The sequence below is a fragment of the Oncorhynchus gorbuscha genome, linkage group LG02, assembly GCF_021184085.1.
Source record: "Oncorhynchus gorbuscha isolate QuinsamMale2020 ecotype Even-year linkage group LG02, OgorEven_v1.0, whole genome shotgun sequence".
NCBI lineage: Eukaryota > Metazoa > Chordata > Actinopteri > Salmoniformes > Salmonidae > Oncorhynchus > Oncorhynchus gorbuscha.
The window spans coordinates 18,727,152-18,745,591 of NC_060174.1; the positions used below are offsets into that span (position 1 = coordinate 18,727,152).

Genomic DNA, 18,440 nt, shown 5'->3' on the forward strand with positions numbered 1-18,440 from the left:
TTAGGGACGGGCCAATCGCTGACAGCTTGGACCTTAGCGGGATCCATCTTAATGCCTTCAGCGGAAATAACAGAACCGAGAAATGTGACGGAGGAGGCATGAAAAGCGCACTTCTCAGCCTTCACATAAAGACAATTCTCTAAAAGGCACTGGAGGACACGTCGAACGTGCTGAACATGAATCTGGAGTGACGGTGAAAAAATCAGGATATTGTCAAGGTAAACGAAAACAAAAGCGGGAAGCGGATAACGATTCTTAACCGTTATGTCATTCAGCCCTCGATAATCCACGCAGGGGCGCAGGGTCCCGTCCTTTTTCTTAACAAAAAAAACCCCCGCTCCGGCGGAAGAGGAGGAAGAGACTACGGTACCGGCGTCGAGAGCTACAGACAAATAATCCTCGAGAGCCTTACGTTCGGGAGCCGACAGAGAGTATAGTCTACCCCGGGGGGGGGAGTGGTTCCCGGAAGGAGATCAATACTACAATCATACGACTGGTGCGGAGGAAGGGAGATGGCCCTGGACCGACTGAACACCGTGCGCAGATCGTGATATTCCTCCGGCACCCCTGTCAAATCACCAGGCTCCTCCTGTGAAGAAGGGACAGAGGAAACAGGAGGGGTAGCAGACATTAAACACTTCACATGACAAGAGACGTTCCAGGAGAGGATAGAATTACTAGACCAATTAATAGAAGGATTATGACACACTAGCCAGGGATGGCCCAAAACAACAGGTGTAAAAGGTGAACGAAAAATTTAAAAAGAAATGGTTTCGCTATGATTACCAGAGACAGTGAGGGTTAAAGGTAGCGTTTCACACTGAATCCTGGGGAGAGGACTACCATCCAAGGTGAACAAGGCCGTGGGCTCCCCTAACTGTCTGAGAGGAATGTCATGTTCCCGAGCCCAGGCTTCGTCCATAAAACAGCCCTCCGCCCCAGAGTCTATCAAGGCACTGCAGGAAGCTGCCGAACTGGTCCAGCGTAGATGGACCGACAAGGTAGTACAGGATTTTGAAGGAGAGACCTGAGTAGTTGCGCTCGCCAGTAGCCCTCCGCTTACTGATGAGCACTGGCCTTTTACTGGACATGAAATGACAAAATGACCAGCGGAACCGCAATAGAGACAGAGGCGGTTGGTGATTCTCCGTTCCCTCTCCTTAGTCGAGATGCGAATACCCCCCAGCTGCATAGGCTCAGCACCTGAGCCAGTGGGGGAAGATGGTAGTGATGCGGAGAGAGGGGCAACGGATAATGCGAGCTCCCTTCCACGAGCTCGGTGACGAAGATCAACCCGTCGTTCTATGCGAATAGCGAGTTCAATCAAGGAATCCACGCTGGAAGGAACCTCCCGGGAGAGAATCTCATCCTTTACCTCCGCGCGGAGACCCTCCAGAAAACGAGCGAGCAAAGCCGGCTCGTTCCAGTCACTGGAGGCAGCAAGAGTGCGAAACTCTATAGAGTAATCAGTTATGGATCGATTACCTTGACATAGGGAAGACAGGGCCCTGGAAGCTTCTTCCCCAAAAACAGAACGATCAAAAACCCGTATCATCTCCTCCTTAAAGTTCTGATACTGGTTAGTACACTCAGCCCTCGCCTCCCAGATTGCCGTGCCCCACTCACGAGCCCGTCCAGTAAGGAGAGATATGACGTAGGCGATACGAGTTGTGCCCCTTGAGTACGTGTTGGGCTGGAGAGAAAACACAATATCACACTGGGTGAGAAACGAGCGACATTCAGTGGGCTCCCCAGAGTAACACGGCGGGTTATTAATTCTGGGCTCCGGAGACTCGGAAGCCCTGGAAGTAGCCGGTGGATCGAGGCGGAGATGGTGAATATGTTTCGAGAGGTCGGAGACTTGGGCAGCCAGGGTCTCAACGGCATGTCGAGCAACAGACAATTCCTGCTCATGTCTGCCTAGCATCGCTCCCTGGATCTCGACGGCTGAGTGGAGAGGATCCGAAGTCGCTGGGTCCATTCTTGGTCGGATTCTTCTGTTATGCAGGTGAGTGAGGACCCAAAAGCGGTTTAACAGAAACAGAGTCTTTTAATGTTCAAACACAGGGAAAACATAAATCCTCTTCAGATGTATCGGTTGACTAGTCCCCTTCTAGCAGCAGAGGAGAATAGCAGGGCTAGCGGCAACAGACTGCAGGTCCCTCCGGGTAGGCGCGGGCCGTAGAGGACAGAGGCACCTGATCAAACGCAGCATCTAATGAAGAGGCAGATAACGACAGGACAGAACAAGGGCGAAGCAAACGAGAATCCGACAAAGACAGAAGCAGAAACAGAGAGAGATAGAGACCTAATCAGAGGGAAAAGAGGGAACAGGTGTGAGAGAGTAAACGAGGTCGTTAGAGGAGAATGAGGGACAGCTGGAAGAAGGAAAGGGACCATAGAGAGAGAGAGAGATAGAGGGAGAGAAGGTAACCTAAAACGACCAGCAGGGGGAAACGAAGAGAAGAGAAAGAACAGGAACAAGACATAACATGACAATACATGACACACGCAAAATAATATAGTTGTTTTTGAAGTTCTTTCCAATGTTTTAAGGGTTTATGAAAAGTTTATTTCCATCCTGACTTTTACATAAGTCCTTTGTATTGGTGTAGACTTGACGGACCAGATGGGACTCATTCCCACCCAAACTAAAAGGAGAAACCAATGTTTTCTCTGGTAGGCACAAACTACCTGGCACCCCTATAAATAAAAACCTCAAGTCAAAACCGTTACATAAAAAATGGCACCCCAGATGGGATAGCTCAACATTGAGAACTTGTCATGCAGGTGAAAGAGGACCCAAAAGCGACTTGGCGAAAACAGAGTCTTTAATCCAGTAAAGTAAATACAAACAAAAAACACAACTTTCACTCGAAATGACGAGGACAAACTGGAGACTCGATCTTGAACAGCAGGTGAACAGCAGGTTGCCTCGGGAAGGCACTTGAACCAGACAGACTCAGACACCTGCTCACCACGCAGCATCTGAGGAAAACACGACACGACAGGGCGATACACAAACACAGCACGGTGAATTCTAGACAAGGAACCGACAGGACAGGAACGGAACACAAAGGAAGAAATAGGGACTCTAATCAGGGGAAAGGATCGGGAACAGGTGTGGGAAGACTAAATGATTGATTAGGGGAATAGGAACAGCTGGGAGCAGGAACGGAACGATAGAGAGAAGAGAGAGCGAGAGAGTGAGAGAGGGAGGGGGAGAGAGAGGGATAGAAAGAGGGAAAGAACCTAATAAGACCAGCAGAGGGAAACGAATAGAATGGGAAGCACAGGGACAAGACAAGATAATAAATGACAAAACATGACAGAACTAACCAAAGCAAATATTTTGTGTGGAATTAAAACAATGGATTCACCCCAAGATAATGTGCTCATCCATGTCATACCTGTCAATGGGAATATACAGGGCCATTCTGACCATCAAGCTGACAATACAAATCATAATGTGAATGGAGATAATGCAGTTGATTTGGGCCAGAGCCCTGGGAATCTGAATGCTCGGCCTGAGCCACAGGCCACAGGAGGTCTAACCAGTTACTCACTTATTGACATGGATCTGTGTGGAAGTACTGAGCTAGCCCTCCCTCTGACACCCAACCTTCCTCCATTGTCTGGTTTATCTCCAGAGGTTGTAGTCTTACAACTTCAAGGTGACATCCTTGATATTCATCGGACTCAACAACATCTCCAAACTCTTATCCACCATAAATTAAAATGTCTGAGGGAAGAGCAACAACAGAGTGCCATGGAATTCAGAAACTCACTGAGCACTCTAACCCACATGCTGACAGAGCTCAGTGAGAGTGGAAGACGGGAAATTACTGGTGCCATGGACAGGCAATTTGACTACCAACGAAACCAACTCACTGCCACTCTCCAATGGCGCCTGCAACATCACCACACTGAGGTCCTCAAGGACGTTAATTCTGTTTTTTCTCCCATGGTTAACACTGTAGACCAATTGCAGACATAACTCTCTAATTGTGTTAAAATGTTGGATGACGTGTCTGTGGACATGGCCTCCATTAGGCACAACTCCTTACACAGAGTTTCTCTGGTGTCCACTTCTGTTCAGACCACTGAGGGCCAAGCTGGCACCTCTGAACAGCCAAGACCAGGCCATGCTACAGCCACCCCTTGCAGGATGCAATCCACCATGCATCCTGGTGTTCATTTTAATGGTCCGATAACTCCTCCCCCTCTACTTCCTCAATCCCTCCTAGCTCGTTTGTTCATGGTGATATGAGTAGACGTCATGTGGGGGCGATGCTCATTAAATTGCAATTTCCCACCTTTGGGAAAAAAGATGACAGTCCTGATCCGCTAATGTATCTAGAAAGATGTCATGACTTTCTTGCCCTCAATCCCCTGGCTGACGAAGAACTCCTTGCCACATTGAGGAATGTGTTGCATGGAACAGCTCGAGACTGGTGGGATGTGGCACGTCTCACCACTACCTCCTGGGCTGACTTTGAGGCCAAGTTTTCCTCTGCATTTCTGTCTGAGGACTACACAGATGAATTGGCAGACAGAGTCAGAAATCGAGTACAAAGAGAGAAAGAGAGTATCCGTGACTTTGCATACGGTTACCACTCCCTGTGCAGAAGGTGGAAACCTGGCATTGAGGAGGAAGAGGTCATTAAATTGATCTTGAAGAACATCACCCCTAGCCAGTCAACTCCGAGAATGAGTCACCACTGTCGATGGACTGGTTCGCTTGGGACAGCAGTTTAAGAAGGTCAGAGAATGCCAACAGCAATATGACCAGAGAAAGAAACAGACACCCAAACAGTTACCCAAGACAGACCATCAACAACAGCCAGAGTCTCCAGCCAAGACCCCTCTCATGTTCTGTTAGAGATGTATCCAAAAGGGACATTCTTCAGCTACATGTCCAAGACCGTATCAAGTAAACCCTTCCAGAAACCACAAATCACAACAGGCCAACACACCTAACTCTCTTCGCAGGAATGACCATCCTACTCTGGGTGCTTTAACCAGAGCTGAAACCCCAAGAGTCACTGCCTACGCCCCCCCCCCCATCGACATCCCCTTCCTTTCAGTTAATACCGCACCAATCAGAAGCTACAAAGTTACATGATTGGGGTTCAAATGTGGCACTCTTCTCTGCCGTTGCTCCGGTACCACTAACCCTTGCTAATCCTTCTGAAGATCTCCTTTTACAGGCTGTGAGAAGAGCTCAGCTGGAACAGCCAGAGGAGTTAAGGCTGTTGGAACAGCTGCAGAATAATGCTGATGTATGTACTTCAAAGCTGGGACGCACCGGGCTCCTGAAGCACAAAATATTCCTTACACAGGAAATGCCGATCAAGCAAAAGCCATATCGTTTGTCCCCAGCAAAGCTAATCATCCAAAAGGGACTCATTAATGATATGTTAAAACAAGATATAATAGAACGTTCCTCCTCTCCCTGGGCTGCTCCTGTTGTCCTCATCCCAAAAAAGACTGGTGGTCTTAGATTTTGTGTGGACTATAGGAAGACCAACAATGTTTCCCAGACTGATGCCTATCCTCTTCCCACCATCCATGAGATCCTGGAGTCATTGTCAGGCACTGTTGTGTTCACTACCCTTGATCTCAATAGTGGTTATTGGCAGGTTGAGATGGACCAGGAAAGCAAGGACAAGACTGCTTTTGTCTGTGCTGAGGGCTTGTTTACCTTTAAGGTGATGCCCTTTGGATTAAAGAATGCACCTGCCACTTTCCAAAGACTCATGGAGATTGCGTTAGGTGAGCTCAAAGGGAAGATCTGTTTCGTCTACCTGGACAATATAATTATCTACTCTCAGAACAGAGAAAGACACTTTCAAGATCTTCAAGCAGTGTTGGACAAGCTAAGAGAAGCTGGTCTGACCTTGAATATGAAGAAGAGCAACTTCTGCCAAACCTCTCTGAAGTTCCTTGGCCATATTGTGTCTTTTGACGGCATTCATGTGGATCCTGAAAAGACAAAGGCTGTACAAGACTTCCCTGTGCCAACCACACTCAAGGTCCTTCAACGGTTCCTTGGTATGGCTGGATGGTACCATCGGTTTGTGTCGAACTTCTCCCAGGTGGCAGAACCCCTCAACGCGTTGAAGCGAAAAGTAGCAAAATTCCAATGGACGGCAGAGTGCCAGACCTCCTTTGAAACCCTGAAACGACACCTCGTCACACCTCCCATTTTAGGTCATCCCAACTTTGATTGCCCTTTTGTTGTTTACACTGATGCAAGTTATGTTGGACTTGGTGCTGTCCTAGTCTAACAGACTGGACTTGGCACTGAAGAAGTGCTAGCGTTCGCTAGACGGACATTGAATGGAGCAGAACGGAACTACCCCACAACCGAGCAAGAGTGCCTTGCAGTTGTCTGGGCTTTATAAAAGTGGAGGTACTACCTGGAGGGAAGACACTTCACTGTGGTCACTGACCATTCCTCCCTTGTGTGGGTGTTCAAGACCAACAAACCAAATACCAGACTCAAGATGGGCTCTACGGTTGCAAGAGTTCACCTTTGCAGTAGAATACAGGAAAGGAAAATACAACACTGTTCCAGATGCCTTGTCCAGAGCTCCTGCTTGTGATAACGGTGGCCCTCATCTTACATGTGCTACTGTCCTGTCAAGCAGTCGAGACTCTCCCAAAACGGACTTTCCCATTTCTGATGAGGCCATATGGAAAGCCCAACAGGATGATCCAGAAGTACAGGCTTTGTACCAGACTATCCTGGAAGATGGAGAAAAGATGGTCAATCCTACCACAAAGCTGACCATCATTGAAGACAAAGTCTACCGAGTTGTACAACTACCTCACAGAACACTCTACCAAATGTACATACCTGAAACTCTACGCCTTCAACTGCTTCAACATTTCCATGAAGACCCATTAGCTGGTCATTTGGGCAGGTTCAAAACCTACAAGCAGTTGCAAGTGTTACTGTACTGGCCACATCTGAGCATGGATGTGAAGTCACACATCCAAAACTGTCAGGTTTGTCAAATGTACAAACCAGAAGGTAGAAAGCCTGCTGGCAAGTTGCAGCAAACGGTGGTTACCCGACCTTGGGAAATGTTAGGAGTGGATTTGATGGGTCCATTTCCTAGAAGCTCCAATCAGAATGTGTACATGCTTGTTTTTGTTAATTATTATTCAAAGTGGGTGGAACTCTTTTCCCTGCGTCAGGCCACAGCAAGGACCGCCTCTAACATCCTTACGAAAGAGATCCTGACTCGCTGGGGAGTGCCTGATTACATCCTGTCTGATCGAGGTTTCCAATTTGTCTCTGATCTCTTTGAGGAGACCTGCCAAAGATGGAACCTGAGACAGAAGTTGACCACGGCCTATCACCCACAGACCAATCTCACTGAGAGAGTAAATCGAACCTTGAAGACAATGATTGCTTCTTTATGTAGGGACCCAGCACAAACACTGGGGCAAGCACCTTCACGAGTTTCGATTTGCCCTGAATTCTGCTGTGCAAGAGTCCACTGGAGTCACACATGCAGAGCTGAACCTAAGTCATCCTCTCTGAGGACCCTTGGATATGGTGCTACAGCCCCAGCAGCTTACTCCAGACGCTGCTTGCTATGACCAGGTAGTCCATCTCCATGACTTGAGAGCTCTTGTCTCAAAGAACATGATCCAGGCTCGACTCAAGCAGAAGAGAAATTATGATAAGAACAGACGAGACATGCAGTTCCAGCTTCGTGATCGGGTGTGGCTTCGCTCTCATCCTTACTCGAAAGCTGAACAATTCTTCTCGGCCAAGCTCGCTCCTAATTGGCAAGGACCATATAGGATTGTGGAGCAGATGGGCCCTTTGAACTACCGAGTGGTGAAAGAGGACACAGGTGAAGATATGCGCGTTGTCCATGTCTCACGCCTTAAGGCCTGTTACCCCTCGGCTGAGGAATTGGAGGCGATTGAGCGCCGCAAGGTCCTGGATATCTTTGAAGAGGAAAGTGAGGAGACTTTTCTCGGATTCCCAGACCCAGAAGTCTCACACCTTACGCCTGGGACCCCTCAGCTGAGGAGCGTGAGCTCCAAAAAGTCATGAATATTTTTGTAGAGGAAAGCGATGAGGAGACCTTTCTCGGTTTCCCCGACCAAGATGTGCCTTCCAGGGCAATGGTCGTCTTTTTCCAGGGGAGGGGGTGTGTGACGGCCCTGAATTTTTCTGAACCGTCTCAGTGCAGCTCCTTCCAATAGGGCGCTTTCCCTTTAATTCCCAATTAAATAGCCAGCATCAGCTGTGCAAAAGTGGGGGTTGTGATGGAGACGTGACTGAGGATGTGTTCATACACCTCTCCGTTCTTCGTGGCCTTTCTCCGCTCGAGATCTACCACCTTTTTGTATACGGTATTTCATTTGTTTTGATGTGAGGTATACTGTGATGATTTATGTAGGTAGTTGAGGACTTAGTAAGAGTTGATAAGCTTTAAAGTTCTGTGGTAAAATTAGTGTTATATTGATTGTATGTTTAATATTGGGTTTACGCTACACTGAATGAACGGACAAACATTGCGTGACAAAAGTCACTTGAGTTCACTGAACTCCTTTACCGGGCTGGACTCTTTTTAGGCCCGAGGTACAGGACATTTCTGGAGGACCCAGAACTCATTGTGATATTATTATATGTGTGTGTGTAATCATTGTTGTTGCTAATACAACCCACGCAAAATAATATAGTTGTTTTTGAAGTTCTTTCCAATGTTTTAAGGGTTTATGAAAAGTTTATTTCCATCCTGACTTTTACATAAGTCCTTTGTATTGGTGTAGACTTGATGGACCAGATGGGACTCATTCCCACCCAAACTAAAAGGAGAAACCAATGTTTTCTCTGGTAGGCACAACCTACCTGGCACCCCTATAAATAATAACCTCAAGTCAAAACCGTTACAACATGGAATTGTTGTTCAATTTAAATGTTTGAATATGAAATGATTTGTGATGGGATGAAATGTGATTTTAGCTTATAAAATGAGAGATTTGGATTTTCATAAGATAGGGCTGCTCAATCAGTGGCCCGCCCTGTGAAGGGACATGGGCTATAAAACTTTTCAAACACGCCCTCCTCTCCCTTCCTAGCCCTTGACGACAATAGAACTTCCTGTTCCGAGGATGTGAGGGTGACGGTCCGACGTCAGAATGGTTCAGATAATAAATACAGAACGTAGCCAACATCAGCGTGAGCTTTGGTTGCGAATGGTATGAACTTTGAACTCTTATTCACTACAGAAGTGATACCTCTTAGCCGTTGAGTTAGCAAACTATCAAAGGAGGTGGTCACCACTCCTCTGCTAATTAGTGAACCTCCACCCATAAAAGGATTGATCTCTGACCTCAGCAGCGATACCAACCCTAATTATACCATTAGCAGGAAAAAACAGACAAAATTGCGAACGCTCTCCAAAATCATCCATTAAACACAGGCTTTGTGACGGTTCTCCCCACTTTTGCACCGATGTATCTAATTATTCTCAGCATTACTTTATCAAATCTCTAGTAATTGATTATGCACACATACAATTTATCATAATTTCAAATAATTCACAGAATCCATATAAAACTTAAGAAATCTTAGGTACTCACACAGAACTTTAAGGATCACCCACACAGGATTGGTCAGATGTTCACCCAGAACTGGTCAGACGTCCACACAGAACATCAGACCATAAAAAGGTTACCCACACAGAGTCAACCTACCCCGCTCACACAGAACAATCTGACAACTATTACCTAGTGATCCCATAACAAAATACTCACACAGAGTAACCCAGGGCATAACTGGCTTGCACATTTAAAATAATTGGAATTCACCACCTCTGAGGGTCACTTAGACAATCACACAGACGCACAGAATGAGGAGAAGGCAGTTGATGGCCTTGATGTAGGATCTTAATTTGAGAATGAGAATTTTCCTGCGCCACAGGAAATTCAGATTCGTGATTTATATAAATTCACTGAAAAGCTGGACTTACACGGTTATATTAACAGTGTTGCACTTTTCACATAGCCTACTTTTGTCCAGCTAATTTATTTTATTTATATTTATCTCACCTTTATTTAACCCGGTAGGCCATAGGCTAACCACCGATCAAGCAACATTATGGACTAAACGTTAAATCCTGTTAAATTATTTTGCTACAATAATACTGGTCAAATGAATATCCCATATTGGTACCTATCTCACATCTGATCACATGTTCCATATTTGGATTCTGTGCCCCTCAGACATTGAATTAATTCCAGAGTGGACTGAAGTTGGAAAATAGGCTACCCATTCTGTATTTTCTGTATATTCTGTATTTTATTTATGTATTTTGAATGTAGGGCTTTTGTGTGGGGGGATTTTGTATGCAGGGCTCAATTGGAAAAGAGACCTGGGCCTCAATGTTGATTCCCTGTTAAAATAATGGCTCAATTAAAAAAAGTTTAAAAGTAAACCTGAAGATGACAAGCTCTTATAAGAGTATTGTTTATTTGTGTGCTTAGACACTCTAAAGATGACATCATGATTTATTATCAAAAGGTTTCTTTTCAGTCGTTATTAGGTTGTGAACAAACAGAGAAACTCACACGGATGATTAGAAAAAGCATATATATTCAACCCACTGGATGCTTCAGCTGCAAACACAACATACAAGTCACTCAAACATGTGTGTATGCATTCTGACTAGGCCGAGTCACCTCCTTGTATGTCTAAAATAAGCAATCTGTCTATGTTGCTAGGCCAGAATCCAGTCTGTTCCTCTTACTGGTATTGTCATGGTCCTGCCAAAGTTCCTTCTCTCTTCAACTGTTAACCGTAACTCGAGTTGAGTTCCACATGCTTCCTGGTACTACTTATTTGGAAACTGGCCTGCCTTATCAGGAACTGAGACTAAACTGTTGCTCTTTCCGTAGGAACTTAATATTCAGCAATAACATGTTTGCCCATTCTCTCAATCAGTAACTTTCCATGCACAACGTTCCTATTCACCTTTCATTAACTCCTAACATATACAGTTGAAGTCGGAAGTTTACATACACTTAGGTTGGAGTCATTAAAACCCATTTTTCATCCACTCCACACATTTATTGTTAACAAACTGTAGTTTTGGCAAATCCAGAAAATGATGTCATTACTGTAGAAGCTTCTGACAGGCTAATTGACATCATTTGAGTCAATTGGGGGTGTACCTGAAGATGTATTTCAAGGCATACCTTCAAACTCAGTGCCTCTTTACTTGACATCATGGGAAAATCAAAAGAAATCAGCAAAGACCTCAGAAAAACATTTGTAGACCCCCACAAGTCTGGTTCATTCTTGGGAGCAATTTCCAAACGCCTGAAGGTATCACGTTCATCTGTATAAACAATAGTAGAAGTATAAAGTATAAACACCATGGGACCATGCAGCCGTCATACCGCTCAGGAAGGAGATGCGTTCGGTCTCCTAGAGATGAACGTAATTTGGTGCGAAAAGTGCAAATCAATCCCAGAACAACAGCAAAGGACCGTGTGAAGATGCTGGAGGCAACAAGTACAAAAGTATCTATATCCACAGTGAAATGAGTCCTATATCGACATAACCTGAAAGGAAGCTCACCAAGGAATAAGCCACTGCTCCAAACCGCCATAAAAAAGCCAGACTACGGTTTGCAACTGCATATAGGGACAAAGATCTGACTTTTTGGAGAAATGTCCTCTGGTCTGATGAAACAAAAATAGAACTGTTTGGTCATAATGACCATTGTTATGTTTGGAGGAAAAAGGGGGAGGCTTGCAAGCCGAACAACACAATCCCAACCGTGAAGCATGGGGGTGGCAGCATCATGTTGTGGGGGTGCTTTGCTGCAGGAGGGACTGATGCACTTCACAAAGTAGATGGCATCATGAGGAGGGACAATTATGTGGATACATTGAAGCAACATCTCAAGACATCAGTCAAGAAGTTAAAGCTTGGTCGCAAATGGGTCTTCCAAATGGACAATGACCCCAAGCATACTTCCAAAGTTGTGGCAAAATGGCTTAAGGACAACAAAGTCAAGGTATTGGAGTGGCCATCAAAAGGCCCTGACTTCAATCCTATAGAAAATTTGTGGACAGAACTGAAGAAGCATGTGCGAGCAAGGAGGCCTACAAACCTGACTCAGTTACACCAGCTATCTGAAACGTTTGACCCAAGTTAAACAATTTAAAGGCAATGCTACCAAATACTAATTGAGTGAGAAAGTGGTGATCCTAACTGACCTAAGACAGGGAATTTTTATTATTAAATGTCAGGAATTGTGAAAAACTGAGTTTAAATGTATTTGGCTAAGGTGTATGTAAACTTCCGACTTCAACTGTACATTTATTATACATGTAATGTAATCAATAAGTTCTAATATGCTAACAGGAATATGTATATTTCAAGATAGAATGCAACATTCTCTAATAGGGTTGGCTTCAGTTATATTCATCCTTTTGAACCTTCTCTCTCATCTTGGATGCTGGTCTCAATCTGATCTCCAAGGGTGGAGAACGTTGGCCGTTCCTCAGCGCTGTATCCCCAGCACGCCGTCATCATACTATAAATCTGTTAAATAAAACAATGGAAGGTTACAAAAACAGGCTAAATAATAACTTTCATACCTGAGACATCCCTATGTCTAGTGTCTATGCCTGTAAAAACTCAGGATAGGACCAGTATTCATTCATTTATCTTAAAGTGTGACTTTGTGCACTCCTCAACACGCATTTAAAATCATTGTCTTGTTGTGAGTATGGACTAGCTAAAGCAGCATTTCCCAAACTTGGTCCTTGGGACCCCAAGGGCTACACATTTTGGTTTTTGGCAAATTAGGCTTAAGTGCCTTGTTCAAGGGCACATTGATGGGTTTTTCACCTTGTCGGCGTAGGCATTTGAACCAGTGATCTTTCAGTTACTGGTCCAACAATCTAACCGCTAGGCTACCTGCCACCCTACGCGTGGCATATGGCTGTGGAAGGTGTCTTACTCTGGGAGGGCAGAGTGGTGGAGCAGGCAACCTCCAGTTGTCCTTCAGGATATCAACCAGATGCATTGAAATGGAGAGACCCTGCATGTCATTGCCAATCTCCTGCATATATAGCTTTAAATGTGCAGTGGATGGGAGAGAAAACATGTCAGAATCAAATTAAGCATTTATGGGCAGGTAATGTACAATCATAATAATTTAGTTAAAATCATTGACACAAAAAAATGAAAATATTTTTTTATGAGCTTAAAGTAATGTAATGTCAGGGTTGGTAGATTTGAGATAGCTCAAGCTGAAACACAGATATTTAACGAGACCAGTAGAACAAGGTATTAAGGCTTGGTTAAGCCACTTACCCTCTTTGGGTTGCAGTTGTGCTCACAATAGGAGAAGAGCTCATGAAGGACGACTCCAAAACTCCAGACATCTGACTTGTGGGAAAATTTGGACTCTGTGATGGACTCTGGGGCATACCTGGGTATGAACAGAAGCCTTATTAGAAGACAACTTGCCTTAGAGCTAATTTCCATAGAAAATGAAGATGATCTCAGCAGCACTTCAAGTCTTTTGACCTGGATTCATTAGAGAATCAGGTGCGTTAGTGCATGAACAGAAATGTGCACTAAATGTGCACATTATCGCGCTAACCCTAACAGTACTGTAGTACTTTTACTTTGTGCCAGCAACATTGATGGATGTTCATCCAGCCTAGCACAGGACAGCTCAGTTTGGATCAATTATGTGAAAAGGTAACAAGTGTCTCCAGGAAGAACACTGAAGTAGATCATGTCATTTCCACACATGAGTGGAAAGTCAATTCCAAATGCAATGGCAGTTACCAGAAAATGGGGCTTTCACCAGGATGTGTCACACGGTAGTACTCCTTGTCAAAGGGAATGATCTTTGTCAGGCCAAAATCAGCTATTTTGACCAGTGTATCACTTGCTACCAGAATGTTCCTAGCAGCCAGATCCCGGTGCACGTAGCGCATGCTCTGCAAGTACTCCAATCCCTAAGTGTGCAAAACAACACAATTCAGGTTTTTTCCCTTTACAATGTAGAGATAAACAGTCTTGTATGGAATAGTCAGGACTTCTGCTATTTGAATTGGGCTCATACTTTACAGATTTGAGAGGCAAAAAGCAACATCCTCCTGTTGTTGACGAGCTGCCGGTTCTTCTCCAGGTATCCAATCAGACTGCCATAGGGCAAATATTCCATCACCAAGCTCATGCTGAGTCGACCTACCCAAAATGTGGATAAACATTCAGAGAGTTAACACAAACATTCCTGCCTTGAAACAGCTATTATGTACATGTAGGCTGAAGGTTCTTACTTCTAATACACTACCTAATTTTTACATGTTTTTTCAAGAATAGGAAGAGAAAGAAGTTCCCTCTGGAGAATTTTTTTTATTTATATTTTATTCAGTGTCTTGAGTATAAATAACAAAGAGGGCACATTTAAGAAGCTAATAAAGATATGGAGGTTGACAAAGACAGTTTTAAGATGGTCTAAAGTTATCAAGTAATGGCATTTATGGCATTTCAGCTATGATTTTATGTTCCATTGACTGTTGCATGGTCTATTGACATTGACGGAAAGGATACCAAAAACCCCAACAAACTTCAAATATGAGTTTGTCTTGCGACACTTCATAGAACAGGTACATTTCCCATGCTATCAACTGTGGTGCAGCTGCAGATAACCTTTATTTCATAGGTGGCATTATAGCCTACAAAAAGTGTTATTGGTGTCTTGGTGTACGAATTTATTTGCATGTTCTTACCCATGCTGTAGCAGACGCCCCTGTATTTGACAATGTAGTCACAATGCAGGGAGCGAATGGTGTTGATTTCCTTTTGAAAGTCTTCCAGGTTTGACTGCTTGTTGGGCTGTAGCTTCTTCACAGCAATCAGCTCGCCCGTGTTGTCCCCCAGAGGATCATATCGGCACAGCTCAACACTGCCAAAGTTCCCCTAAATACAATGAGGACAGAACGTTTTATATGAAAACATGTACTGTAATATACAGTACAACAGGTTGGGGGTGTTCGTAATTTTAACCTAGTCAATTCTAGGATTGAGTTCTGAATTAGATTAAATTGATGTATTGAAAACGGTCATATTTGAAAGGAATGTTCACCACTCCAATTCCTGAATTAAAGTTACTGTACTGTATGTTGAAATAGATTTGACCCTTGGTACAGGATGCCTAAAATGTTTTGTTCAGAATAGTGTGGATTGCAGAAGGATAAGGAGAACAATGTCCTCTTGTGGTACATGATAAAAAGTGAAGTGACCATTTCTAGGGCTTAGTTTTTTTCTCATTATTTTCTTTTGTTCCACAAATAACATCTGAAAGCAGAGAGTCAGTCGACTTGCGTTCAGCCATGCATTTTTTTTAGAATCAACATAAAGGCACAATGTGTAATTTCAACTACCTGACCCTGCCACTTTGTTTGGTGAGCCAGGGGATAGGGCTGGGGAAATGCAACTACTCTCAATGTCATAGACGGAGCTACTGTATGGATGCAAGGACTGACAGTAGCCTGTAAGAAATTAATCATAGCTTTTTAAAGCTATACAATGTTTGTTTACAAAGACTCAATTAACAACAAAAGGAGATGAGAGGTGGAAGCATAGCATGTGTGAAAGCAACTCATGCAGGTGACAAGTTACCTTCCCCAGAGGGGAGATATAGCGCAGGTGTCTCTCCTCATACACTGATTGGTCCTGCTGGTGGGAGGGGCCTAATGCTCTGTCCCTGTCAGGGAGAGGTTCCGCAGCATGGAGTATCACATAATCTATGGCACAGGAAGAAAGGCGCTCAGAGGCTATGTCACTACTGATGCCTTTCATAAATCACATAGGGACAGATTTAAAAGTGTTTGCCTCAGAGCAAAGATTCAAGGAATAAAGGAATAAAAGGTTATCAATAAGTAGGTCAGCTTAAGGTAACTGTCCAGTGTTTCCAGATTTCTATGAAATATGACCTATAATTACTTACAAATGAGTGAAATAGTTTCCCTTCCAAGAAATGCTAATTAAGTACATTAAAAGCAGATGTTCTGTGTTGGAATGAGTTCTTCGGGCTATACACATATGATAACCCTTTTTGGGTTCTATGTAAAATCCTTTCCACGGAGGGTTCTACATGGAACCCAAAAAGGTTCTACCTGACACCAAAAAGGGTCCTACCTGGTAAGACTGCCCCCGACAAAAATGTTTTGGGGTCAACCGAGAGTTTTTTAGAATGTGTATTTTTGCATATATAGACATACCCTATATTTGAATAAAATCAACTATATGTAGGCTACTGAGCTTGTCTGATGCTTTAAGCACGGTGATTAAAAATGAAAACACACTAATTACAAAAGAGGGAGCCAGAGATCAATATAGCTTAACCAGAAGAAATAAACCTCTTCCCGACCTTTCTCCCGCTGCTGCTGGCTTTTGCAGATTCTGCCTTTAAGCTCCTGAAGTTGCCGGTAATAGGCTGCACCAGCGATCGGCAACCTTTTCCATTTGGAGTGCCAAGTTATCGTACCATTTCTACTGAGTTGTGTGCCAGTTATGATTTCATATGGACATTTTCGTGGAACAGTTTCAATTAATTTATAATAAAGTCTTTATATCTGAAAATCAATGTCGTGGTTAATCAAAATGTAATCTAAATTAAAATGATACAAATCTAAAATGAACTTCTTTTGCCATTGCTACGTTGAGGAACTATTGTTAGTTTCAATGGATGTAAAAACAGACTTCCTTTACTTGCTGTTTGAGGCAAAGAAAAAATTACTTAGAGAAGCACCACAGTGATGGTGAGTTAAGACAATCATAAAATGTATCAGATCCCCAAATGGGCCATTTATAGGCCTACATTTGCATGCATGCCAGTTAGCCTAGGCCTACTTCTATGAGTAATCAGATGTGTTTCCTTACTCAAGATTGACAAGAGAACTACAAACAAAAGACAATTAATAAATTGACAACTCGTAAATGGAATGAAATAAACCAAAACTTTGTTCTCAAAAGTATAGCCTAGGGTGTGCGCTCTGCAAACAACTTGTCCACTTCTACAATGACTGGAGTAATAATAATATATTAAATGCATTAACAGAAATTACCCTAACCAAACAAACCTTGCAGATTTGAAATCTTGGGAATTAACGGTAGGCTAAATGTAGCCTACTACCGGTGATACTGGTGTGCCATCCCCATGGCCTCAGCAATGGATTAGTCCACTTAGACGGGTGTAAATCAGACAGGTGTCTTTCCTACCATACATTTTTTTTTTTATATATTGACTAAAAAAAATCTTGGTCGACCAACAGCCTATCGACCAAGCAATCAACCAGTCGACTAAATAGGGTCAGCCCTACTACCTGGAACCAAAAAGGGTTCTCTTATGTGAACAGCTGAAGAACCCTTTTGGAACCCTTTTTTCTAAGAGTGTAGAACAAACAGGTCAATAAAAGACAAAGACCCTAAACTAAAGAACAGGTTCTGTTTAGCTGTGTCTTATGAAACAAATTCCCACCTGAAAATAGCAGGTAGAAACTATAATTATGGACCACACCAGGTGTTTTAAGTAAGATGGTTTGGATTCATTAGCGAGAAGTACCTGACGTTATCAGACTGTTCAGTTGGCGAATTATGTTTCGACAGGAGGGCCTGAATGCAGGCTGGTAGTTCATACACTGACTGATAAGATCCGCCAGCTCGGTCCACTCTGAGGAGGGTAACTGCTTGTAGGTCTCGTAAAACTGCAGCTTCTGCTTGAAAGAAGCAGAGGTTAATTCAACATACTGGGTTTCTACAAAAACGCTGTGGTGAATTTGTGTGGAATTTGACCACATATTTTCTGAAAACCGCTTAAAAAGTAATCAACATTGGATTAATGTAAGTGTAATACTCAGGATGTAGACAAAGACTAATCCAAGGAGAATTAACAGTTGGTAATTTCATGTGGGTTATACAGAGAAAATAAACTGCACCTGATTTTCCTGAAACTATAATTGTAAAGGTTTCATGAATATATAACTTTGGCCCTTATCCATAGGGTAAGTCAATATCAGATACTGTACATTGTTGTGTTAGTGGTAGTAAAAGGTAGGAGTTTACCCTCTCGAGGTCCAGGCCCTGTAGTGGTGCCTGTCCTCCATTGAATAGCTCCCACAGGGTGGCACCGAAGCTCCACTTATCACACTCCAGCTCTAGCCTCTCTGGAGCCTCCAGCACCTCCGGAGCTACCCATGGAATCCTGTCAAGCATCACTGTACACACACACCCAGACACACACACACACACACACACACACACACACACACACACACACACACACACACACACACACACACACACACACACACACACACACACACACACACACACACACACACACACACACACACACACACACACAGCCCAT

General features: G+C 43.8%; 1 protein-coding gene across 3 annotated transcripts in view; it reads right to left on the reverse strand.

The window, feature by feature from the left end:
• Positions 1 to 12,236: 12,236 nt before the first annotated feature.
• jak3 (Janus kinase 3 (a protein tyrosine kinase, leukocyte)) overlaps positions 12,237 to 18,440 on the reverse strand; it is a 35,402-nt gene continuing 29,198 nt past the window's right edge. For all 3 annotated transcript variants that reach the window (XM_046303505.1, XM_046303502.1, XM_046303504.1), the window contains 9 exons: positions 18,134 to 18,285; positions 17,634 to 17,784; positions 15,689 to 15,813; positions 14,797 to 14,986; positions 14,127 to 14,251; positions 13,847 to 14,019; positions 13,364 to 13,481; positions 13,008 to 13,121; positions 12,237 to 12,586 (listed from right to left, as the gene is read on the reverse strand). In XM_046303505.1, coding sequence (XP_046159461.1) covers positions 12,467 to 12,586; positions 13,008 to 13,121; positions 13,364 to 13,481; positions 13,847 to 14,019; positions 14,127 to 14,251; positions 14,797 to 14,986; positions 15,689 to 15,813; positions 17,634 to 17,784; positions 18,134 to 18,285 — 1,268 coding nt within the window. In that variant the 3' untranslated portion in view covers positions 12,237 to 12,466. The remainder of the gene's footprint in view (positions 12,587 to 13,007; positions 13,122 to 13,363; positions 13,482 to 13,846; positions 14,020 to 14,126; positions 14,252 to 14,796; positions 14,987 to 15,688; positions 15,814 to 17,633; positions 17,785 to 18,133; positions 18,286 to 18,440) is intronic.